This window comes from Haliotis rufescens, unplaced genomic scaffold (genome assembly GCF_023055435.1).
Source record: "Haliotis rufescens isolate VD_foot unplaced genomic scaffold, xgHalRufe1.0.p SCAF_7, whole genome shotgun sequence".
NCBI classification, from domain to species: Eukaryota; Metazoa; Mollusca; class Gastropoda; order Lepetellida; family Haliotidae; genus Haliotis; species Haliotis rufescens.
In genome coordinates, this window is record NW_025964361.1 from 4,079,038 (window position 1) to 4,105,151 (window position 26,114).

A 26,114-nucleotide genomic window follows, 5' to 3' on the forward strand; every position below is an offset into this window, starting at 1 on the left:
TTTTACATGGCGATACTAACTGTGGCTGTGGATTCTGTCCTTTACTCTAAAAATGTGGAGATGATGAACAAAATAAAAGTATCCATCAATCGTTCAATCCACGCGCTGTTTCAATCTCATTAAAATCAGATCCTAGTTCTCGCTATGCAAAACAAAGATCTGATGACATCAGATTAGGGGTCACGTCAGAACGACCTTTCATCCGACCAATCAAAGCGTCGCTTACCAGATCGTGAAAGTGACAGTCGGAATGTGTTTTCTAATCATGCAACCTCGAAAACGTTAACACGGGGTATTCCGAACGACACTTACGGTCCGAACGACCGATTCCGTCAAAATTATCGTCTATCTCTCGCTTCCGTGGGATAAACATTTGAACAGAGGAGGCGTTGCACAGTACGTGGGAAGCACTGCCATACTATTTCAACCATATATTCGACATTCCGGAATGTTCGTTTGTTCAGTTTTCAAAATTTTAATCGAGAACTGTGTCAACATATTTTTCAAGCGTAGTTTGAAATGGAAGTCGCCAGGTTGAGCGACGTGAAGTTCGAGAAAACTGTTTTCTAATTGGCTGATGTCGACTTCTTGTTAGTCATTTCAGTGGTCGGTCAAAGTTTGCGAAAGGTCGATCTGACGTGACCCGTAATGGGTTGTCCTCAGATCTTTGTTTAGCGGCAGCGAGAACTTAGCTCTGATTTTAATTAGATTGCGCGCTGTTTAATCCCCCACCTTTCTTCTTTTTGCGTCACCGAGCATACGGGACTGATTGGTAGTTACAATGGCAATACAATGACAATCTTTTCTTGTTCTTTTGGCCAAAAGACCCATACAACACATGCATGTACTTATATACTATAAAGTACACATAAGCGCTTGTTCTATATTTCAATGAATCTTTCACATATCCTGCGCTTAGCAATTATAAAAATTGTTTTCTTATTTTTTGATAAACAAATAGATCTTATACCTTCACAATTAATAGTATTTTGATGAAGAACGAATATCATTATATTGGGGACAGTGCAAGATCATAGTACATGCTCTACATCTTCTCAAACAGAACATTTAATACAAAGAATAGCCTTGTCGTGTACAGTAATGTAACAACACCGCAGTGCTGTCCACAAATGGAATTCCATTACAGTCGTGCCTCGTTTATACGGACACTTGCGTCATTTCACAATTCGTCCGTATAAGCGAATTTCCGCATAACTGAAACCAGCTTCTTACTGGAAGAGTTACTTCGCTTCAATTACGCAACTCATGACAGATGACAGAGCAAACAGATACATCCACTCAATCTTTGAATCGAGTGAGCCACCCACGAGAATATGCAAAGTCAGAAATGTCCATTTTGCCACCAAAATCGCGAGCTTTCTCTATCAGCATTTCATCATTAACGGGCACATTACGACTTGTCATGTCACACAACCAAAGATATAATGCATCTTCCATCTTCTGGTGTTTTTCTACACGGGATCGTGATAAGTTATTTGAATTTTCCGGGAGATTTAGCCACTTCTGTTTGTCTTTTAAAATGTCACCAATTGTCGATTTTCCTATGGTATGTCCAAATTCAGTGCCATAATGCTTACTGGTGTATGAGTATTTGGGTCACGTGTTACTGTAGGTCTTCCAGCCTTTGACTAAACTTGATTGCTTCCATCAAATTTGAATGAAATCCCCGCGTATATCACTTTTTATGATAGCTATAGAAACTTAAAATAAACATGATGTTATATGATATTTTACTCTGTTTTGTACATCCTCACGAATAACGCGAAGTTTTGTAGCCCCATCAGAAGAACCCATGTTGGTGAGGTGAGGTGAGGTGAAATTGGGTTTAACGTCGCGTCCAAGATTATTGCACTTATATAGCGACGTGCATGCACGTGTATGCTGCTTGTACTAGTCCGGACTGATGCCGATTTATAGTGCTAGCTCACTGAGATACCATGCCGCAGTTTAACATGAATACCCCACTCAGACACAGTATACTGACTCCGAGCCGACCAGTCCTTGTTTTAGCCCCTTAATGCCGAGCGCCAGACAGGGTAACAACAAGTACAATCTTTTAACGTCTTTTTGTATGACGCGGCCCTGGGATCGAACCCTGGACCTTCCGCTCTCCGGGCGGACGCTCTACCACAAGACCACGGAGGCGGTCAGAACCCATGTTGACAACAGAAGCGCATACAAAGGAAATCGTGTATACTTACATTGATGACACAAAATGTCGAAAATAGAAAAAAGAATGTATGAAGATCAAAAGTTAATTAATGATTCGATGTGTAAAAGCACATACAAAAGAAGTGAGATGAGATGAGGAGAAATTGGGTTTAACGTCGCGTTCAAGATTATTGTACTTATACAGCGACGTGCATGCATGTGCGTGTGTGTGTGTGTGTGTGTGTGTGTGTGTGTGTGTGTGTGTGTGTGTGCGTGCGTGCGTGCGTGCGTGCGTGCGTGTGTGCTCGTACTAGTCCGGACTGATGCCGATTTATAGTGCTAGCTCACTGAGATACCATGCCGCAGTTTAACATGAACACCCCACTCAGACACAGTATACTGACTCCGAGCCGACCAGTCCTTGTTTTAGCCCCTTAATGCCGAGCGCCAGACAGGTTAACAACAAGTAGCATCTTTTAACATCTTTCGGTATCGAACCATGGACCTTGCCCTCTCCGGGCGGACCACGAAGGCGGTACCACATACAAACGAACGATATAGAGACGTACATGTATCTGTACGACATTCTTGTATGAAATATTTAATGACGTGTCATTAAACGCGCACATGTCTCAACCACAACTATCATTATTTCCGTTTAACTTAATTAGATTTCGACTATTCATAATTTTGTCCCATCTGAAATAAAAGTATACAAGTACTACACAGTCTGTATTGGGTAATTTTAATCTTGTTCAAACAAACAAATTGTTATGTGAACCACGTGGTGTTATAAAGTAGGACTTGATACATTAATATTAACACGAACTAATAAACATAGAGAACCGTAGAGAACATAAGCGTGTAATTGTCAATAGTTTATGTTGTGACACCTAGAAGGGATTCGAAGTATTATGGCAATCCATATTGTGTTGTCTTTGTCTGTAATGATGATTTATATTTTGAACATTTACGCTCCTCACTACGTGTACAATGTCATTGTATTTGGGTGTAATAAACAATAATACTGATGTGTCGTGAACTCACTTATTATTTACACTTTTACCTCATAGTCACATTATTTCTTTTAATACATGACGTTTTGCTGGCAACTGATCCCGGTTTGGATTTCGCGTTAGAATCGGCCCAACTACCTACCCTTGTAATTCGAGGAGACTCAATAGATTGGTGGTCAGGCTCGGCCACTTGGTTGATTGCGTGTTATCGTAGCCGATAGCATGGATTTAATATAATATCAATCACTGATTTGTCCGATCCAATCGAGGTTATGTGCGGCCGCCATTATAAGCTAGAATACCACAGAATGTGGCGTTAAACAACAAACAAAAACATGCATGTTGCAATCTGAACACAACCTACAAAACCCTGCATACAACCCGTTTACTCCCACGGCCGTTCTCTTCCTCCTGAAGAAGGATCCAAATCCACCAAAGTGGACATGTTCTGAGTTGTCTGTGAACAGTGTGGACCTGAGACCAATTCCTCATCGAGGTTTTGTGATGCAGTTTAGTAAACATTGTCATCATCGGAGACTTGGTTGAACATCTTATTGATATCCAAGTCACTGCATCCTTGTTTTGGAAACGGTTGACTGGAATCATGGAACGATGTAAGGAGTAAGTATATCCCCCGAAACGTTGTGTTCCTCATAATTAAGAGGTTGACGGCCATAACTTCTCTTCCTAATGATATTAGATTTACCGTATCATATTCCCCTTTTGAAATGTCACAACAATCATATCTATTTACATTTTTCAATGTTCTTATGCTATTATATATGAACAGGATATAAAGTAAGAATTAACAGAAAATTATGGTGTGTCGCGATGACAAGATATGAGAATATTCATATGCCGTACGTGAACGTTACATGTTTCATATCCATTCTGGTTAACTCGAGTTGCGCGCATGATGTGATCAGTTCTGCTGAAGAACAATGTCTGAAGTCATATTTAGTTTGAAAGAGGCGTAGTAGATTTTGGATACGTGTAGAGTTGTATTGTATTAGGAGTTTAAATAAGGATATTTTGCCGAGATAAAAAAATTATGGCGGTTTATAGAGGGCCGGAATACTCGGATGCCGTTTTAGACAGAGTTCACTGCAGATAAAACACCAGGTGATGGATCCTTTCCATCAGCTTTTCAAACATACCTTATGTTGCATACTGAAAGCCCTTCTCGTATGTCAAAATTAATCGTATGTGATCAAATGCATACTATTATCAAAAGCTGAAAGAGAGTTTCAGCATTCTGAGAGCACTTTTCATCTCAAATATAAAGTAGTTGTACGCACACTATTATCAAAAGTTAAAGGATCACGTGTTTCGATATAAACGTTATTTCCAGACACGTTTTAAGACAACGTCACAGGGGACATAAAAGATCCGGTTACCTCGATAACCCTTCCTGCTGCCCTATAGGAATCTGTCGGTGCCATCTCCGTTGTACCAAGTCTTGATCTGTGTCTGTCTGGCATTGAAGCCAGGACTCTTACGTTGTCGTTATGCAAGACAGGGGAAATAATAGGCACTGTCTGATAAGACTAGGGGTGAGGATCAAGAGAGTCATCAAACATACGCATGCAAAGGGGTCTGTTTTTGAAAGCTCTCCATTACTCCGCTGTTGTAAGAGGAGAGAGAATTCATTGATTAGTGTGTTGGTGATACAACTCTCCCTAGCCAGAAGCATCTTAAACCCATTATAAGAGACAACATTAAAGAAATTGCTTTGAGGAAAATCACCTCTCAGACAGAACATATCTATTTCACAAATGGAGTAAACCAACTTCCTTTCGCTTGCCATGACACCTGACACAATATTTAATCATTTGATTTAAAATCAATTCTTATGTATGTAAAATACAAAATTATGGTGCAACCCTCTGGCCATTCAGACGCACACTTAGGTTACATTGTCAAATGAATCTGTTCTTAGCTGATATTTGTTCGTGTGGACAAGAGAAAAGGGACACTTTTTCTTCCTTGTCTGCTTCCTGTACGTCCTGAAAGTGTTGACCTAATTGACCTAATTGATGGTTCCCGATCAGCACAAACGGCACCAGCAGTGATCACTCCATCCCTGTTGCGGGACCTTGGGTGGTACATGTACATGGTGTTGAGGGGCGAAGGCCAGCATATGTCGTAGACCCTGTAAAAAAGTGTGTGAGGACAAGATTTCAAGCTGTCATCTGCATCAGTAAATAACGTCTTTATATTTTTATGGCCCTTGCAGAATTATTACATGTCTAAGCACAGAAGCTGCCACGAACTATATAACGTCTTCCACTGAAACATTAAGGTTATCGATACTAGAATCAAGGTGCGATCTTATAGTTTGGTGATTCTGTAAATGGTTTGGGTTTAATGGGATTTCTTAAAGTAAGTATTCATAGGTAATCCCAAATAATTCCAATTTTAATTAAAAACCAAAATGTTCATTATTAAATATGATAAATAAGTTTGTATTTGATTTTGGGGCGAGGTAGGGGGTCTGGACTGTGATGTCTCGGAAATACTGGAAAAAGGATTTACGAATTGCAGGATTTACGAAATGTAATATTCGCCAGATATGCCAGAGAAGAACCTGTAAGATCGTATTGTGTAAAGTAAAGAAAAGTGGCTACTCATTTCAGAAAAAAAATTTGCAAACTCTCCCATGCTCCATACCGGACTATACGACACCACACCGGACCACGCCACGCCACGCCACTCCACGCCACGCCACGCCACACCACAACACAACACAACACACTAACAGAGTCCTTAACAGAACCAACCGTTGACTTGCCGCTGAACATAACACTGGAGTGTGACAGCGTCTTACATCTTCCCTAGGCGGTGGCTATGGTAGCTGTGCATGCACATCATCACGAACTCAGGAAATGTGTCATTCTGTCAAGTGCAACCACTTAACTACGTCCCCAATCTCTAATTAACTCCAACACCTGTCAGGTTAATACAATATTCATGGACGTGGACCTTTCATCCCTCAGGTTTAAGGTTAATTTTGATTTACAACACAATCTGATCCAAGGGATCATGATTGACTATGAAATGTTCATTCATATTTTAAACAGGTATCAAATGTACTACAACATCTGTCTTTGTGACATTATTTACACTGGTCAATACATATTAATCGTGTTTGAGTGACAGTCAAGGCGTCAACGCGGAGAGGTGTTCTTAAAAAGGCACTACACAACATCTATAGTATGAATACTTCACGACATTGACACCTTAAAAATCTTATTCTGACATGTATTGAATTTGTGTGCGCGCTTTTTCAAATGTACTGACAGTAAAGCTTATTTCCCTATTTGTTTCATTGTTCCCTTATGTGTTTCCATAAGTATATGTTAATGGCTATTGGTTAAGATATGGATATAATTAAGACATGTAACTATGAATTAAGCAGGAACGAACAAAATATGTTTAAGAAGCCATTTTACAAAATATTTCAATTGCTAAGTCATCCTTCTGTAATATTAGTTTGGTTTCGAATGCCGATACTGTAATTAAGCATAATGTATTGTCATTTCAAATGTTAGCTCCGTTCTTGTGCTAGGCGACTTCTTGTTATACATCGCAAGAATGTTCAATGAGCATGACATTATTACCCTATTCCAATGCTCAGTGTGCAGGAACTGTGAGGAACAATTTGCTTACCACGTCTACAGGCTACATGCACAATATATAATTTGGTAGTGTTTTGCCATGAAAAGAATAGTAAAGTACCAGGTCCCTCAACTGAAATTTGTGGATTGTGAAATAAATGCTTGTTTTACTTATGTGATACAATCTCCCTCAACTATGCGGGATCAATCGATATGGATGTTGGAGACATCGCTTGATCACATGTTGCATGAGTGACCAATAACGTGATTTACTCAAAGTAATTCCATGTCAGACTGATCTTTCCCTATTTTCAACCTTAATTTCCAAACAAGGCGACAAAACAACCGCCCACATGGGAATATCTTTGTCTGTGGAGAATAGGGTTGAGTATGCACGAGATATCAAATTAAATGTCCATACTTGCAATTGTGCAGCAATTGTGACGCACTTACAATAAGCAAGGTACATCTACGGAGAATGGGTACTTTTGATCAATATGCTTTTGTTTAAAATAAAAATACATCTTCTATTTAAAGATAGTCATCGCGTTATACTTAAAGGTTGGCAGATCTGAAGTTACATGTGGCATGAATACGTCCTGATTATACTATTTCGCAAAAAAACAGAAACAAAAACTGAGTAAAAAGCCAAGTTCTACAGTCAGTGGTTGCTCGATAGCTGCATTTAAATTGCTCAGATGCACATTGAAAACGACATCAAATACATACAATCTGTGACTGTGGTTATCGAAAAAAATAAATTGTCCCCGAAAATTCTTGAAAAAGATAATTATGCTTCACACTGCTGAAATAAAGGAATTTGCTTGTCACAAAAAATCACATTGCTGCATGGTGTTTTTTCTTAAAATAAATCAGGCTCATAGTTTTAAATTTAAAAAAATATGTTTGGTTTTGTCGCTGAAGCTGAAAAACCGAATGGTCGGTCCCAAAGGTTGCAGCGATTCGGCGACTATTCTTAGCCAAGTAACCTTTTGCAATCCTTATATCCATATCCAATCGAGTGTATACTTTCTTTTACCCGGGGGCGGTCGGTTAGCCTTGTGGTTAAAGCGTTCGCCGAAGACCCGGGTTCGATTCCCGACATGTGTGAAGCCCATTTCTGGTGTCCCCCGCCTTGATATTGCCGGAATATTGCTAAAAGCGGCGTAAAACCAACTCACTCACTCTTTTGCCCGGCAGTTTACTGTAAAACAGGAATATAATGCGACATGAAAATAATGCGAGCTCTTGATTTAAGACATAAATGCGCATTTTAAAAATGCGAGTGCCCATACCCTTTCCTAAAAATGTATGCACTGGATTTATGTTCCGTGTTATTTTAATTAATGTAACCTACGTAAATAAAAGCCTTACCTGAAAACGCTTCGTTTGTTTCAAATGACGTTTTGAGCAGGAACTGTGAGTAGACAGAGATAAATAAAATAACTGTGCACATTAAATCCCCTGTCCATGTTTTTTCAGTGTGAGATTCCTTCCTTATTATAATATTATTTAAGCTAATTGCCCGTATGTTTGATGGCCAAGCGTGAGAATGGTTTCCTTGCAGCTATCATTGTGTTAGTGTTGTTTTAGTTGACAGTCTGTTGGTACTAGTATATTTGTTTCGATTCGTTGGTGTAAAATTTTGATCTAGATAGTCACAAGTTGTTGATAAATATCAATACTTTCTTTAGACAAAACCCTTTGACACCTACATTAACTTACTCCAGTGTGGTTATTTTTCAAGGAAACGTTTGTCGTTTTGATACAGGGCATGACATCATCTTTCGATTTCTGCCTACACAAAAACGAAAGTATTTCTGTCCCAGTTGACGTTTTAAAGTACCAAAACGTTGATTTTCCTCCTTGTTTAGTGTTTCTTTACGTGTATGTGATACGCAGAAACTGAAACTAGTTCTTATTTTTTTATATGTGAACAGCACACGATGACTGTTCTGTTGTCAGAAGGTTATAAAAAACACTTTCGTTTAACCATAAATAACGCTTATGCAATGCCACCACTTGCTGAAAACCAACGACTTCGCGCCGTGGGTATGCCGCAAACAGGAATGACACAGAACGCAGTTGCCATATATTTTATGTTCATCGACACCCAATATTAGCTCTTTGGGGACGTTGTCTACAGCAGAGCAACACTCATGACTTGCCACGGGTGTCCACGTGTGACGTCACGTCAACAAGACACCCATATTCGGTTGGTGCATCTACAGAATCGATACCAAACTGCCACATTAACAGCTCGGATAGTTCCTGGTTTGAGACCAATTAGTGTCAGAGCCTTACACACACGATTGAGGGAGCACAACATCCGGCCCCGACGTGCAAGGGTCTACATATGTCCAAGAGAACGTTTTAAAGACGCTTGCGTTACTCAACCAACGTCATCAGTTTAGGGATGGAAGTTTACTTGTATAGGGTGGCATCACAACTCATGGGAAAACACGAACCATCATTGTTAATAGCAAATTGTATGGCGCACGCTACCGGGACGACATCGTTCGAGGTCATGTTCTACACTTTGTGCAAATGTTGGGATGTAATGTGAATTACCACAGGATAATACCCGCCCACATTTTGCACGTACTTGTTGAGGCAGCATAACATTGCTGTACTTTCTTCAGCCCTCTCTCCAACAGAATATGTCTGGGATGGGATTGGTACACGTCTACGAGAGGACCAGAACAAGCCGGTAACGTTAGCTCAGTTGTGCCAACCTTTTGCTGACATTTGGAACATCTGGTATCGTCAATACACCGCCTATATCAACGCAAATGGCCTACACACCCGATATTGACATTGTAAATCTAATTGTTACACCACTTCTTTGTTAACAGATATGTGTTTTGTCACATTTATTCATGATAAAACATTTACAAGACGAATAATCAAATAATTTACTACACTTTATATGAAGCCCAGTTACTTTTAACAATTAGTATTTCTCGTGATGTCATTTTTGTTGTACCTTTTTCTTGAAGTAATAATTGGTCATATGTTTGTAAATGTATTCAGTCTTATTTTGTCGAGAAATAAATTGACAAACGCGTTTATTCGAGTTTGAAGGACAATGTGAGAGCTTTTAAAATTAGAGCATCACTTTCAAAGCTGCTTTACTTTCTTCCCCGGTGATGCTGATGTGCACTGATAGAAAACTTAAATAACTTTTAAGCTGCGTTGAATATGGAAAGGTTTTTGTTGCTTATTTTCTTATGATGTGAAGCCCATTCCTGGTGCCCCCCGCCGTGATATTGCTGGCATATTGCTAAAGCGGCGTAAAACCATACTAACTTACTATTTTCTTATGAAGTATGTTCTTGAGATTCGTAAGAAGTTGGAAATTGTAGGTACCCATGGCCACGTAAATAAAATATACTAGTCATGCCAAACATAGTTAATTCCAAATGCACAGACGAGAAGAAGGTCATTTCAAACTTCATCTCATCATGGAAAGTTTCGAAGGAAAGGTTTTTGGATAAGTGCAACAACTGACATATGTAGAATGTCAAGTGACACACCAACATAGATAAAACATGTTCCAGGAGCGAAGTAGGGAAATGTGTCTGTCATTATACTTGTTCTAGGCCTGTCAGCTATACAGATACACTCACCGGTTTATCAATGTAAAACATTGTATATCTGAATGAAGGCCACAAAACCATTTCCTGAATTATAAGAAATCTCCATTCGTGACTAACTCGCGTTATTCCGGGACAAGCCGAATAGCGACTCGTGCCCTTCTCGTGGCCATTTTTGCGACCGGGTTCCGTCTTAGCGCAAACGGGCATACGTTAAACAATCATTGTCAACTCGTTGTGTAATGGTTCACATATATTTCCCCATATATCATATATATTTCAGATGCAATTAAAAGAACATCGGGACATGCGGAATTATACAATATGATTGAACACATTTAACTGTGTCTTGGGTATATTTTTAGATGCAAGACACATGTAAAATCAAAAATTATTTCTGAGGGATTCTTTGACGGAGAACTTGAAATCATACGCGCATTCTGATTGGTTTGTCGTATTTTCGCACATAACATTCATCGATAGGGGGACGAGTCTTCTTGCAGGTTACGGAAAGGGGCGAGTGGTGACGAATGAAGAAATCTCCGCTAAAAGACTTGCCGGCTGTACGATGCAGACTATGTCACAAGCATGTGTTTATCAATAAATATCAAATTAGAGAATCAGATGACACCAAGTGCTCGTACAAGAGAGAAGGTATCCTGTCCCACCGGTGGTACCCATCACAAACACATGCAAGTCAAAATAATGAATTGCCTCGGACATAAAATTCGCCACTTATGCGTAAAGTTTGGAAATGTCCTCCACATGTCTACCATAAAACTATTTAAAAATCTTACTAAGGCCTTGATTGATTTGACCATGAACAAACAACTTTTGAACTGGAATCGTATGACGTAGAAAGAGCATGCTTGTTTGTTCCTCAGACGTTGTGAGCGAGTGAGTATGGTTTTACGCCGCTTTTAGCAATATTCCAGCCATATCACGTCGGGGGACACCAGAAATGGGCTTCACACATTGTACCCATGTCGGGAATCGAACCCGGGTCTTCGGCGTGACGAGCGAACTCTTTAACCACTAGGCTACCCGACCGCCCCCGGACGTTGTGAACTGTAGATACTAGTGTATGATATATATAAAGATAGTCACACTATAACTTTGTCATATGAAGCGAAAACTTCCAATTGCGTTAGAGAGGAAATATTGACATTCCACGGATGGCATCCGGTGTTTGAGGAGATCAGGAAGCCTTCACCGTGAGCCAGTGTCATTGCAGCCAGTTGCTTTGTTTCCAGTGTGTTAACTATTTCCATCTGACATTCATCATCAGACATTATTTTCACGTAAACTGGAGTTTAGACCATCTGATCGAAGTCAGATTCATCAAGATCAGGATGTCAACTGGGAGAAGATCACACCATGTTGAATCCGGATTTTGATAGTTCATATCCATTCTGCTTTGAAATGCAGAAGTGGCCAGTCATCTATGGCGCTGAGCTGCTATAAGTTACTTAGGCGTGCTTATCTGTACTATTTGTCTGATTATGTTTCTAGGTCTGTCAGCACCATGCTTGTGCTCGTGGGTTCCACCAAGGTGGCAAACACCTGAGACCTGCATCACTTCAGGCTTTCCACCCATATCAAAAGGACTGACCGTGATGAAATACTGCTCAAGGCTGCGTTAATTCAGTGACCTACTCACTCATTCCGTTTCGCACCTATATCAAACAGTCATGTTTGATGAATATTTACTAAAGGCTGATAAAGAAAACATCAACGCCAATACAGAAAGTGCATCATTGTTTAATGCTGTTGAAACATCAAAAGGCATGTTACGGAATGAAAGACAAGTAGTGAGAGAAGAAGTTATATAATCCATACTGTTGTGTGACAGGTTTTAACACTCGAACCTATGTACATTGTACTTCATCAAACTCAATTTATTTATTTACCTTAGTGTTAATCGATCATGCGCATGCATTATCGTAATATTGTTGTGTCACGTCTGCTGTATGCCTCGTACTTTTCATCAGTATCTGTATAGAATATGGACAATTCTACCTTTAAAATATCACTGTGACATCAACGTTATTTTTTGCAATTAAAATCATTAGTGATAGTGGTGATAGTCGAGGGCAAGTCCCAGATTCCTGAGATGGCCAGGGAAATTGCCATATGGAAGCCTCATCTAATAATTGTCAGATAGAATAATATGAACATTTTCTTAATGGAGAACCACTTGTCTCTTCAAGCAAGATGTATATTGGACCAAAATCAGAGGAAATTAAATCGTTAATGTAATCACTTCTTAATTCACCCGTTTATCGATCCTATGGACATTGTAGCGAGGCATCGATGTTTACTTTCGATGTTTGTACTTGCCATCAGTGAATTGCCATAGGGTCAAGGATAATTGCGATGAACCGATAGTTCGATTGATGATTTGCACCTCTCTTTGCAGGACAAGAATTTAATAACATGCTTTTGTTTGAATCGCTGATGCTTTAGACTTGTGTTCACTTTTCATCCGCTTTGTGCCTTAGCTTGCATTAATGAAGAACTATATTTTGCAAATACTACCTTCTTGCCAGAAAACTGGAAGCTAAATTCTATGAATTCTCCATGTTTATCGATTTCCTGTTTGTTAAATATATACATGGATAATGAGTATCACAAATATGCATAAATAAGCCTAGAGAAGTTTTGACATGAAGAAATTGTAAATTCTAAACCTCTTCACCGGCAACTAATTTCTGACAAGGAAGCGAAAACGTTAATGTGTGACCTTATGGTATACTAATAAACATTTTTGAGTACACTACACGAAATTCCATATTTCGTTGCACAAAAACGCAGTATGATCATCCAGCACCATCTCTAGCATGTGATGGTCTTGCACACGCAGTAGGCGGGGTACTCTATATACTCCAAGCTGAGCTTCCTGGCGGAAGGTCCCGCCTGACAGTAGGCCCACAGCCACCCTGACATCTGCTCGGCCACACACTTCCCTGCTCCTGTCCCGCAGTGGCTGCACTGTTCTTGGCTGCAACACAGACAAAATCGCCTTGTCAAGGAGTGAGTGAGTTCAAATTTAACGTCACATCGGCAATATTTCAGCCGTATCGCGACGAGGCTTTGTCAGTAGCTACATTCACATTATATATTGCGATACCCCGTTTGTCCGAGCCCTGCTTATGCGGAAACCTCTACATATATACGAAGGGACAAGTATCCCTGACTATGATAGGTTCTAATGAAATAATAACTCCTGAATAAGGGTGCCTCACAGTATGGTGAAAATATTGTCCGGACCCCGTTAATCCGGAAAACCTTCTCTGTGGACGATTATTGTTGGGGGGAACTTATATTATACACTGCTGAAAGATGCGATAAACCAATAAACTCGATCATCTACTCCGTAACAATGATTCGGTAATCCAGAAATTGACGATTTCAATGGTAAAGGATATATCCGGATTAACAGGGTTTTATCGTACTTTAGCTTATCAACGTACAGTGTTTGGTTGGTTGGTTTGTTGTTTAACGCCGCACTCAGCAATATTCCAGCTATATGACGGCGGTCTGTAAATAATCTAGTCTGGACCAGACAATCCAGTGATTGACATCATAAGCATCGATCCACGCAAATTGGACTGATGACGTGTATCAACCAAATCAGAGAGCCTGACCACCCGATCAAGTTAGTCGCCTTTTACGACAAGCGTAGTCGCCTTTTACGGCAAGCATGGGTTGCTGAAGACCTATTCTACCCCGGAATCTTCACGGGTCCAACGTACACTGACGCAGATCATCATGTTAATGTGTAACTTATACCCCGTTCACATGCGCCTCTATACATATGTGTGTATATGTGCATACGTGTGTAGAAATACATGCGTGAGTATACTTGTCGTGTGAACGCGTTTACTCGTGTGTGTATATTTACACCAGGAGCAAATTTGCATCATGTCTGATGCAATATCTGTTCTATGCCAACACCAAAATTGTCACTTTTATGCGTATATACGAGTTGAGCGGACGGAGTTTTCTTTTGGTTTCAACGAGTCAAAACTTTGTGTACAAATTAAATCAAACACATGTTGCTTCACGCGAAACTTTTCGGTGAAGTAACTCTCTTCTCAATCAACTTTAATTGGAAAACAACCTGTTTTATGTTGAAAGTCGTGAACAGACTGACGAATATGAGTGCCTTACACAATTTAAATACTTTATATACACACCTAAGATGCTTTTTATGTGAACGCATAGTAAATTTACATATACGCACGTATGTATAGTTACACATGTGTAAAATTACTTACGTTAGTAAATGTTGTGCATGTGAACGGGGTATTAGAAAAAAACCGTAGCAGTGAAAACTATTACTAGTATACAAAGAAAGGTACATTATGATAAGCAGTTATGTACGGTACCAACGCCACACTTTTTTTCTCTAGAATTGCCACAATGTCACGTTATAAATCCTCACTCATACGAACAGACACTTTTGCCTAAAATTACAGTGAGTGAGTACGGTTTTACGTCGCTTTTAGCAACATTCCAGCAAACTCACGGCGGGGGGTACCAGAAATGGGCTTTCGGCGGGGGGCATGGGAATCGAACCAGGGTTTCGGCGTGACGAGCGAACGCGTTCACAACTAGGCTACCGTCCGCCTAAAACTATAACAATTTGCTGAAGATAAATATATAAGAATGAAATCTTTTCTATTTATGTGTTTAAATATATGACCAGGCAAGTATACAAGGCGAAAGAAGTTTGTTAATTGGTATGCCGATCTTAGTTCAGTCTCACTCGCCTAAATAGCAATACCATTAAGTTACGCATAGTCTACAGTTCGAAGTTAAGACATAATTGCGTTCGAAACAATATACTATCCAAATCAAGGGCGGGGATGAAAACGGAAGAATACTTAATTGAGATGTAATTATATAATCCAGAATACATGAGAAGAATATACATTCTGCCAAGGGAACACTGGTCCCTCTTCATCTTTGGAAAAGGTTTTCGCCGATCATTTAATATGCTCGGACCGCCTCCGTGGTTTAGTGGTAGAGCGTCCGCCCGGAGAGCGGACGGTCGGGGGTTCGATCCCCGACCGCGACATACCCAAAGACTTTAACAGATGCTACTTCTTGTACCAGGCACCCGGCACTAAGGAGCTAAAACAAGGACTGGTTTGCTTGGAGTCAGTATAATGTGTCTGAGTTGGGTTTTCATGTTAAACTGCGGCGTGGTATCTTTGTTGGCTAGCATTGTGAAATTGGCACTGGTCCGGCAGCGACACACACACACACACACACACACACACACACACACACACACACACGCATGCATGCATGCACGTTGCTATATAAGTGCAAAAATCTTCGATGCGACGTAAAACTCACCTTATCTTGGACAATAAGTTACTTAAAGAAATTCAAGTAAAATATATTTGCATCATATATTAAAAATGTGTCGATTGGCATGCCGTATGTCCTGAAAGACTAGGTAAAATAACAATTTTTGGCTCTTCCTGTGACACAGTGTATGGCCGGCCTAAAGCTGTGACTGATATAATTCATGACACCAGCAAATTCCCAGCACCTTTCCCTCCCCCACGACTATCAGCTGGACTGTCCCTTACTAACCCGCATTTGGCGACCTTGTGACCTTGCATCTCTGGCTTGTAGACAAAGCAGACGGTGTTGTACTTCTTGAAGCTGCGGATGTAGTCACTGGTAAAAGGGCACACGGACTGCACTTCATTTCCGCCAAGCCCAGATGGACTGGAAACAGAACATGAACCGTGTAGATGGGAGACATGACACTAGAGATTAAATTAACCCTAAATAATGCAAGTCATGCGCAACTGTCACTTCAATATGGAAAAGCGTTTCCTTGACAGGGTATTCTAAACATGTAACTGGGTATCAGGCTTGGAACAAAGAAGATTCTTTGAAGAATATGTATCGTTTAAATTTAAATTTCATCACTTTCAAAACCAAACAAAAATTATTTTACCGCTTGAGTGAGTTACTGCATCTTGTGTCTTATGTTTGCGACAATAGTGTTGCTTTATCACGACATTATCGAATCTTGACCAGGCAAGCTGGTGATCGACTACAAGAACAACGACCCACGCCATTTTGGCACGAAGATGCGCATACACACGGGTTTAAAATACACAGTTTGTTTGATTTTAAACCCCGCATTCAGCAATATTCAAGATATATCACGGTGCCCTATAAATTATCGAGTCTGGAGCTGTTGTTCATCTATATTCTAGGCTGTCGGTATACGATAACACCCAATCAACAAGTCACAGAACATGACCACTCGATATATTAAGTTGCCTTTGACGAAAAACAATGCTTCTCGGGGACCAATTCCCCGGAATCCCCACTGCTCTCAACACATTGTGACCATCCGATCCTGTGTAGTGAGTGAGTGAGTGAGTGAGTATGGTTTTACGCCGCTTTTAGCAATATTCCAGAAATATCACGGCGGAGGACACCAGAAATTGGCTTCACATATTGTACCCATGTCGGGAATCGACCCAGGTCTTCGGCGTGACGAGCGAACGCTTTAAGCACTAGGCTACCCGACCGCCCCCGATCCTGTGTAGACAAAAGTGGGTACTTGGCACCCATTTTGACCCTGAATCCCTACGTGAGGTTTTGCCTTGAGATAAGTATGTATACTCAGCGTACATGGCCTCTCTTCTCCTCCTGAACGGAAGTCCCCCAAAGTTAGAGAAGGGGTCCCGGGACTGAATGTTTGACCTCAGAGGATTGAACCCAAAACCACGCCCTGGTTGAATGACGTTGTCAGGAAATTGTGGAGTGGCGTGCTGGAAGTCGCCGATGTTGCTGTTGTCCACACTTTTACCGATCTGGTTGAACATGCCGTTGACGTCAAAACCATGAGGTTCACCATGGTTACCTTGGCCTCTATCTCCAAGGGAAGACAATCCATCAACATGGTTCCCACCAAAGCCTGGAATCCCTATTTCTCTGGCAGCTGCTGAGACGCCAGGTAGATTAAGTCCAGTGTTGGGGTGTCCCAAATATTTAGTGAAAATTCCCTTTGCCAGCTGGTTATCATTGAAGGCTCCTTCTACCATAAACCTATACAAAAGCAAAATATGTATCAGGGTTTTTAAAGGCAATTAGAAGTGATACACATAAGGTCTTGTAAATTCTCTTCCTCAAAATATGTAATTCATACATTTACGTGAAGTGGAACCATCACAGGTACATTTACTTATTATAATGGCAAACATTAGCGTCAACTTCGGCGTCAGGCTCAACCTAACTAAAACGGTTTGCTCACTATCTACATTGTCTGTAAAGGAGTCTTTGAATTAGACAGATACAAGGTAATATCGTTCTTATAATCTAATATAATTTATTATTTTTTATTTCCTATTGGCAGTCCCCTATTGAATACTACTTGTATAGTAAATATGTCGTTCCAGAATATAATATGTTTCTTGTCAACTGTATTTTTTCAAGTACATGTTTACACATTACCTTTTGATGATACATACAATCTAATGTTGAAAGATACACATTATCCATGCAAAAAACATTCTAATAGTTCATAGCAAAACGCTTATTTGAATTACTTACGTTGGATAGCCAAAACCATCACTTGAGGCATGGAAGTTGTCGGGGGTCGACACTGAAAAGGAGCACTGCCTCTTACCAGGTCCGTCGCCAGCAGATGAACTAAAGGACAACGAGTTCCCTGTGTTGGAGTATTGTCGCTCAGCCTTGGGTGTATCCGAATGAGCCTTGACAGGAGGTTGAGCTTCTGGGGTCCGAGAATCGTGTTGAGGTGCAGAAACGGCGAGGGCGGGTGCGGAAACGGAGACGGCAGGTACAGACACGGGGGCGGCAGGAACTGCAACTGGATCAGGAGCATTGATGGTTGGAGAACCTACATCATCGGCAGCAACCACGTGGTCGACGTTGCCATTTGTAGTCACGGCCTTGTTGTAGATGTGGGGAGGAGGCGGCGCGGCAAACGGCGGTGGGGACTTCTCGACGGGTGCACCAGGGTCAGTGTAGGTTGTGACTGGGAGGGTATGGGGGGCGATGACTGACCGATGTCCCTCTTCTAGGACGGCGACTTTTGGAGGAACTTCTTCAGATGCAGCAAGACATAGCAGCATGACAACAACCACTGCAATACGTGACTGAAAGTACAAATAGATGGCATTTACTATGTACTAGTATTTAAATCGTCTTTTATGAAGGAAGAATATTTGTTTGTTGTTTCACACCACCACTGTTCCAGCTATAATACCGCGGCATCTACATTATCGAGTTCGGACAAAACACAACAGTGGTTGATATTATGACCATCATCAACCAGCCGCACCATCCGATCCAATTTAGTCGTCGAAAAGCAATAAAGTACAACTTAAAAAATACCACCATACAGTCGAATTAAGGAAAATCCCACCTTAGCTTGTGATCGGCATACAATGCATGTTGACCTATTTTAATTTATCTAAAACGGCGAAAACTGTATTCATCGGATCATCCGATATATTTTGCGACCTGTGTTCTTTACTTACGGTAGTGTGTAATACGAGTTTAAACCACTGCACGGGTATAATTTGCGGGATCATCAATCTTGTAAGAACATTTTCATGTCAATATTGACAAAAATGAGTTAATTTCGTGCGTGGATTTAAAACATCCGGTTTGTTCCCTGTTCAAAAAGTCATGTAAGGTTATTACATCAATAGATTTCCATTGAATATATCTAAAATGACGACATTCAACACATTCATCATTTTGAAATGACAATTAATAGTCACAAATAACTATTCAGTCGAAACGTGTATTCCCAATGACGGAGTCATCAGATCATATGTTGTCGGGCGGCCGGGAGGTTAGTGGTACAAGAGGTCGCTCGTCGCGCCGAAGATCTGAGTTTAAAATCCTACGGCGATGTAAAACCCTTTTTTCTCAATTGACCCGTGAGGATTCGGGTAAGACTATAAGTTTACAGCGACCTGTGCTTGTCAGAGGCGACAAAATGGATCGTGCGTTCAGGCTGGACGATTTGGCGGCATGACACTGTATTCTAATCACTGGATTGTCTGGTTCAGATTTGATTATTTACAAACCTCCGTCATACAGCTGGAATATTGCTTAGTGCGGCGTAAAACAACAAACCAACCAACCAATTCCGGTAATATTGTTTATTCTCAAAATGTTCGCCTATCAATTGTCTGTTACCTTAACAATATCATTAAGTAAAAAGATGATTCAACATGTCAATGAAAGTGGCATGTTCAATATAACGATATGAAAGCATGACTAATATTTATAAATAATTCTATGTGTTTTAGTGTTAATGACATATAATAAAAAAACACGTGTTGACGTATTTCTAACACACTAAGATCCTTTCTTTGACGTGACGAGCGTACAATGTGCATAAGATGGATTTATGAGTATTAAAATTTCTTGATTGATTTCTAAATAATGGAGAGAAAAAAACATCTGAGAGCCAAGGGGGAATATTTGTCCTGTGCTGCTTATACTCAAAGGCTTCTGACAGACAAGAAGAAATTTTCATTTCCTTCTTCGGAAAGGAACAACACTATATCAAAGCGATTGTTAAATGTTGAACGGATCGCCGCTCCTAACTGCAGAGACGGCGACAAAGGGATTAATGGTCTCTCACAGCGGCTAACGATATACATAAGGATCTAAATATTTATTTGACAAAAGTAAAATGGCGATAAACATTCAACAGTGCCCCAGGTGGGATTTTTAATGTATTAATCAAGAATTTTTATTCCGTGACATTTGGGATGAAACATGTTTTATGATTAAAGTCACCAAAACAAATAGTTTCCTTTGTCGATAATGTTTTTCTTGTCATTTTTTTACAGATCCGTATTGGCCATTTGAAGGTATTGGTCGTAAAGTGAATACTGGAAGGATGTTAACAGTGCGGATCTAATATCAAATATATATTACACATATGGAAGTTGTCCTAAATTAACATTAAATTTGTCGTACTACTTTGATGTCCCATAATCATGACAAAAGTGCACGAAGACACAAACAAAACACCCCACTTTACATGTGAATCAGGGCATATACTTGAAAGGATTTTGGTTGGTTTGTTGTTTAACGCCGCACTCAGCAATATTCCAGCAATATGACGGCGGTCTGTAAATAATCGAGTTTGGACCAGACAATCAAATGCTTGATATCATGAGCATCGATCCAAGCAATTGGGATCGATGACATGTATCTACCAAGTCGGCGAGCCTGACCACCCGATCCCGTTAGTCGCCTTTTACGACAAGCATAATCACCTTTACGGCAAGCAAGGGTTGCTGAAGACCTATTCTACCCCGGAATCTTCACGGGTCTACTTTAAAGGAAAGATTGTTATATTTGCTTGTTTGTTTGTTTTTTAACGCCGCACTCAGAAGTATGACTGCGGTCTGTAAATAAACGAGTCTGGACCAGACAATCCAGTGATTGGCATCATGAACATTGATCTACGCATCTGAGACACGATGACATGTATCAACCAAGTCACCGAACCTGACCACCCGATCCCGGTAGTCGGCTCTGACGGCAAACATAGGTTGCTGAAGACTAATAATGCCTTTAAGGTGGTACAAACTTGACATTAACCTCACGTAGTTTACAGGAATGATTCATTTTTTTACAAGCCAGTACCTACTGTGAAGGAACTAGCTGAGTAGTATATATTATTGACTGTAGTTATACCCTATGCTCACCCTGTGTACGTGAAATACTGGCCATGGTGATCCTGATTATTTTATAAGTGAGTTTAAACTGAGGGTTAAGGACTGTCATACACAAACATGGTATTCTGAAGTGTCTGGATGCTCGAAATTAGAACTGTTTTCATTTTTAAGACATCATTATCACTTGAACCGTATATATTAAATGTATTATTAAAAGAAAAGCGACGTATGCTTATCCTTTTACGTACTGGAGAACTGGGAATTATGCATAACACAGGAAGGAAGGATGGCAGCGATAAGACACTCCGGTTTTGTCCATTGTGCAAGTTAAGGACAGTTGAAAATGAAATTCATTTCTTTCTTGTTTGCCCTATTTATGAAGATATTTGCTCAAAATATTTCCCACATTTCGACTTTATTACTGGTTATAATCGAAAAGACATACTAGTGAGAATATTAAACTATTGTGATGTAAACGGTCTTGAGAACTTAGCCAATTATGTTAAAGATGCTATCTGTCAACGTTCTTCTTACCTGTAAAAATTATTTTATGCAGCACTTGATGTGAAACTGAATTGTATATATCTGCACGTGGACCCGAGGGCCTTGTTACCGAATAAACTGATTGAGAGCCCGGGAACCCTTAACTTAGATGAGGTGGTCAGGTGGTGCCTATATATTTCAGTTTGGGGAACGAATTAAGTCTTTTATACAAATATATATATTATTTCAAGGTGTATATGTATATATCGGGAACACACACACACACACACACACACACACACACACACACACACACACACACACGATATATACATATTACCACTAATTGTCATGTCATGAAAGCGCTAGCCTATTAAAACTGTGTTCAATCTTACTCGAGTTATTTAATTATTACTATATTGTGCCTGAGAGTTAGAACTTTACTGTGCTTTATATATATATTTTCAATAAATAAATTCAATAAAGGTGACTTGCCAAGAAACCTAAAGACCCTAGAAGAGACCAGTGAAACAACACCATCTGATCTATGCATAAAGATTCAGTGACAAATAAATACCCACAAGATTATATGATAGGAAGGATAACGTTCAAATAGTCGACTTTCTCTTGATGCTGAGCAATATTCCTTTGTCATCGTAACTTCACAGCTTTTGAGGTGTAATCGAGCTTGCTCTTTCGCCGAAGCTTCAAACAGCGTTCAACAGCTCTTGCTCAAAAGTTGTTTGATCATGGTTACAGCATTTCTATGCTTTCTTAGTGTAACTTTCAAAATTATTATTGTAGATATGTGGAGGGCATTTCACATTTGACGCATCAGTGACCGAAACAATACAATTCCCTATTTTGACTTTCCCTGTCTGTTCAAGTGAACATTTGACTTGCCTTTGCATGAGTTTGTGACGGGTGCTACCGATACGTTCACCCTTTCGCGAACACCTGGTTTCGTCACTATTTAAGAGTGATTCATAAACACTCGCTCATGATACTGTCTGAATAAAAAAATCAGCTCTGAGAATTTAGGAGACATCTCGTAAAATTATGTAAATGATGTTGTTGCTTATATTTACATAAGTGTACCAGTAGTAATCCATTTTCAAAATCGATATACTTGTAGTGTCTATCAGTGTAATGCATAAACACAGAAATCAGTGGTCGTTTATCCAAAGTAATGTTGCACGAAATTAGCATTTTGACGCCAGCAATAACATTAAACTGTGGCATGTTACAAAAAAACACAAGAAAAAATCGCTCACTGTCGTATTTTTCTCATCCGATCCATTCAGTTGTCAAAGATAACCATGTGCTAAAAGGAATTATTATAATTTTTAATTTTGCGAACGAAAGTCTCCTTTTAATTCATAGGTAATCTCTTCCAGCTCGTTGGATGTGGCGAAAGTAATTCATTTGACGTGACATAACAATGTAGACCTTGGTCTCCAACTGTGAGGCATGATGGAATGGGCTACTTATTCAGTAGTACATATTCAGCCCTAGGAAACATATATTAATGGGATGGTTTGTTGGCGATCTTGACAAACACCCATAGTTTATGGAACATTAAAATTTCATTATTGGTCACTATTCAGTCATTAATGGACATTAATATTACAAGAGTTGCTTATAGACAGGGTGAGGGGTATCGCTATAACATAATAGGATTTCTAAAGTAATGATCACAGTTGTCTTATCAGCCGCAACAGGATCTATTGATCGTATACTCGAATCCAAGACTTGCACTTATTATTATCCCTGGTCTGAATTACCAAAATCGTACCCGTGGTACACTTCTAACACTGTCTGTTCCTCTCACATTAAACTGACATGCCCGTATATAGCTAAAGTGTATTCTAAGTGGAGCCCATTGCATTACCTCTACAGCCGCTTGTCAAGGAATCTATACGACCAACCATCAACGCGGAAATGTTATTTTCAGATCAAGAAATAGGAAACTTTGATACTGCTGGACAACAATAACACGATAGAATACTGAAGTTACAGTTTGGTTCAAACGAATCTTCACTATCAGAGAGTGGATGAGTTTGAATATTTAGTTAGATGTAGTTTCTAACATTTTTAGACGTATGACTGAAAAAGCTGTTGTTTGTTGAGTAAAGATAGCTGAAAGATCTGTTTGGTACATACGACACATGATTTTGTCTCGACGATGGGTTAGCCTTAAGGTTAAATCATCTGCTCGTCACGCTGAAAATGCGGGTTCCATTCAACGTAGTGGTAGATTGTTGTGTGAAACCCTTTTCTGACGCATCGGCTGTGATATTGCTGGAATATTGCTAAAAGTGGCATAAAACTATGCTTAACCACTCACTCACTCACAAAACAGTAAACACTTAATGTCACTCAATATAATGATAGTTGAACACTAGTATTCTAAAGCTCAACACTACAAACTTTAGTTGCTTGAACTATTGTAAAATTTAGTTCATTACATCCTTAAAGGTAGTTGGTGGGCCGCGATTCGCTGTGCAGAGTTGCGTCCCTTTGGCACGCCAGAAACCTATGATTGTGGGTTCGAATCGCGGTTCGCCCCGATTATGTATCTAGGTTTGTCAGCACCATACCCGTGCTCGTGGGTTTCACCGAAATGGTTAACGTCTGTGGCTTTCCTCCCACATTAAGCTGACACGCCGTGATATAACTGGAATAATGTTAAAAGCGGCGTTAAACCCAACTCACTCACTCACTTTACCAGTCACGAAAACATTGAAAGCCCATATATACTGATTTTAAAGACAATGTGTGCATGTAGCTGCCACGTCGTGACGTTTCTTGTCACTTCATTACTAATATTTGTTGCTTTCAACTTTCTTTTTACATTGTGACAGAGATGGATGCGCATGGGACCAGGAGTTTTTAATTCCTAGTTGTGAAAATACGTTAACGATGATATCTTACATAGACTGTTCCTGGTGAAAAAAATGACGATACCTCTGTGGTATTACTATGCGTTGATTCAACAAAACCATTACAAGATTAATGTTATGTATGAATAGTCGCGTGTCTTCGGTAACCAGCCTTGAATTGATATTAATAGTCATCTTTCAACCTAAAATCACCGGAATATGATACTGGGAGTATTATAAGTATGTCTTTTCTTCCCGTATCCGAGTTCCCGTGACGAAGGCACTTCCACAACTGTATTTGGTTAAATACGTTACAAAGCTTAAGGAACCAAATTTTACATTAAACTTAAATAAAACTTAAGTCCGTTCAATGGCAATAATCGTTTCAGAAAGGACAAGTTGATAAATACATTTAATGTTGATGCTTTACTGGTGGTAAAAGCAGGTGTTGTCATATGGAATATGTGTTCAAATTCACAAACTATGCATATAGATGATACTTATCAAAATTTATGAATTTTTAATAATTACATTTAGCTTATACAAGCCTAGTTTTGGTAAATCTATGTCACACTTGCGAAACTTTCATCCGGTAATCATTAATATTGGTACCAGTTATTAATACCAGCAGCAGCAGCAATGACTGCAATGAATACAGGTAAAAGACATAAAGTCATATAGGTTTACTTACCCCCATTGTGGATGACTTCAAGAACACCGAGACTAACTCCGTGAGCTCTCCAGACAACAATGCACTACAATGTTCTTGAATGGAAGCCTACTAACCGCATTTATATCAATTGAATAAGCGGGTAGCCCATAATCCGCATGGTGGGAGGTTGCACATCAGTATCCCCTTAGCTGCGTTTGTTTTATCACAGGCGTAAAATGTAGATGAAATATCGGTTATCACAAGGTCAGCTAAACCTTGCCGAAAATGTTAGATAACCCCTTTCTGTTTCATCCGTCCGACGACTAGGAACAGATGTTTTACCTTAAGTCATTGTTCATTACTAGTTTATTGATAATCGTACTGAGATGTAGAAATGCCTACTTTTAAGGAGACATAAATATTTTAAAACAAATAATATAATTAAAATGACAAAATTGTTCACTATATACCAATTCAAATCAAACAATAATCCAACATACCTTTTCCATTTCAGAGCAGCTAGATTTGACTCGACCTCTATCGACAGTAGCGACACACCTCTGGTCCTTACGCCAATACAATGACTACACCATAAATACAACATTAACGACTTTAAGATTTAAATGAAATCATTCCAATAAATTTATTGTTTAAACTAGACATAAATGACGTTTCCTGAAACGTGTTGAAATTAGTTGCTGTAGTTTCTATGGATAAAATGATTACATGAGATTGTGCTATAGCTGAAGGTAGTAAATAATCACCATGTGGTATGACAAGGAGCGACCCCACATCCGCGGCTATTTGATCTGTCTTGGTTAAATGTCCACGCAGGGTCAAGGAGAACGACATATACAATAGCGAATACGTTATAACGACGTATGTTAAGAGGTTATGTCATCTTTCCCCTCCATATCCATGCCCTAGACGAACAGTTGATTTGAATAGCACCACAATGCAACCAGCGGGGTCTAGGATAAT

The 26,114-nt window shown here is 39.7% G+C and overlaps 1 protein-coding gene across 1 annotated transcript; it reads right to left on the reverse strand.

Moving 5' to 3' along the window:
* Window positions 1–12,548: 12,548 nt before the first annotated feature.
* Window positions 12,549–25,681, reverse strand: LOC124118431. The gene is made up of 5 exons (XM_046480542.2): window positions 25,634–25,681; window positions 17,995–18,563; window positions 17,074–17,490; window positions 16,012–16,149; window positions 12,549–13,402 (listed from the first exon to the last, which is right to left on the reverse strand). The coding sequence occupies exons 1-5, from the start codon at window positions 25,640–25,642 to the stop codon at window positions 13,237–13,239; spliced, it is 1,299 nt and encodes a 432-aa protein (XP_046336498.2). The 5' UTR covers window positions 25,643–25,681; the 3' UTR covers window positions 12,549–13,236.
* Window positions 25,682–26,114: the final 433 nt, after the last annotated feature.

What these genes read in the sequence shown, in the direction of transcription:
- LOC124118431 (XM_046480542.2), bottom strand. An exon ending in GATGGTTTTGGCTATCCAAC is followed by an intron (nt 17,491 to 17,994) that starts GTAAGTAATTCA and finishes GCTTTTGTATAG; the next exon opens with GTTTATGGTAGAAGGAGCCT. An exon ending in AGGAGGAGAAGAGAGGCCAT is followed by an intron (nt 16,150 to 17,073) that starts GTACGCTGAGTA and finishes TTCTGTTTCCAG; the next exon opens with TCCATCTGGGCTTGGCGGAA.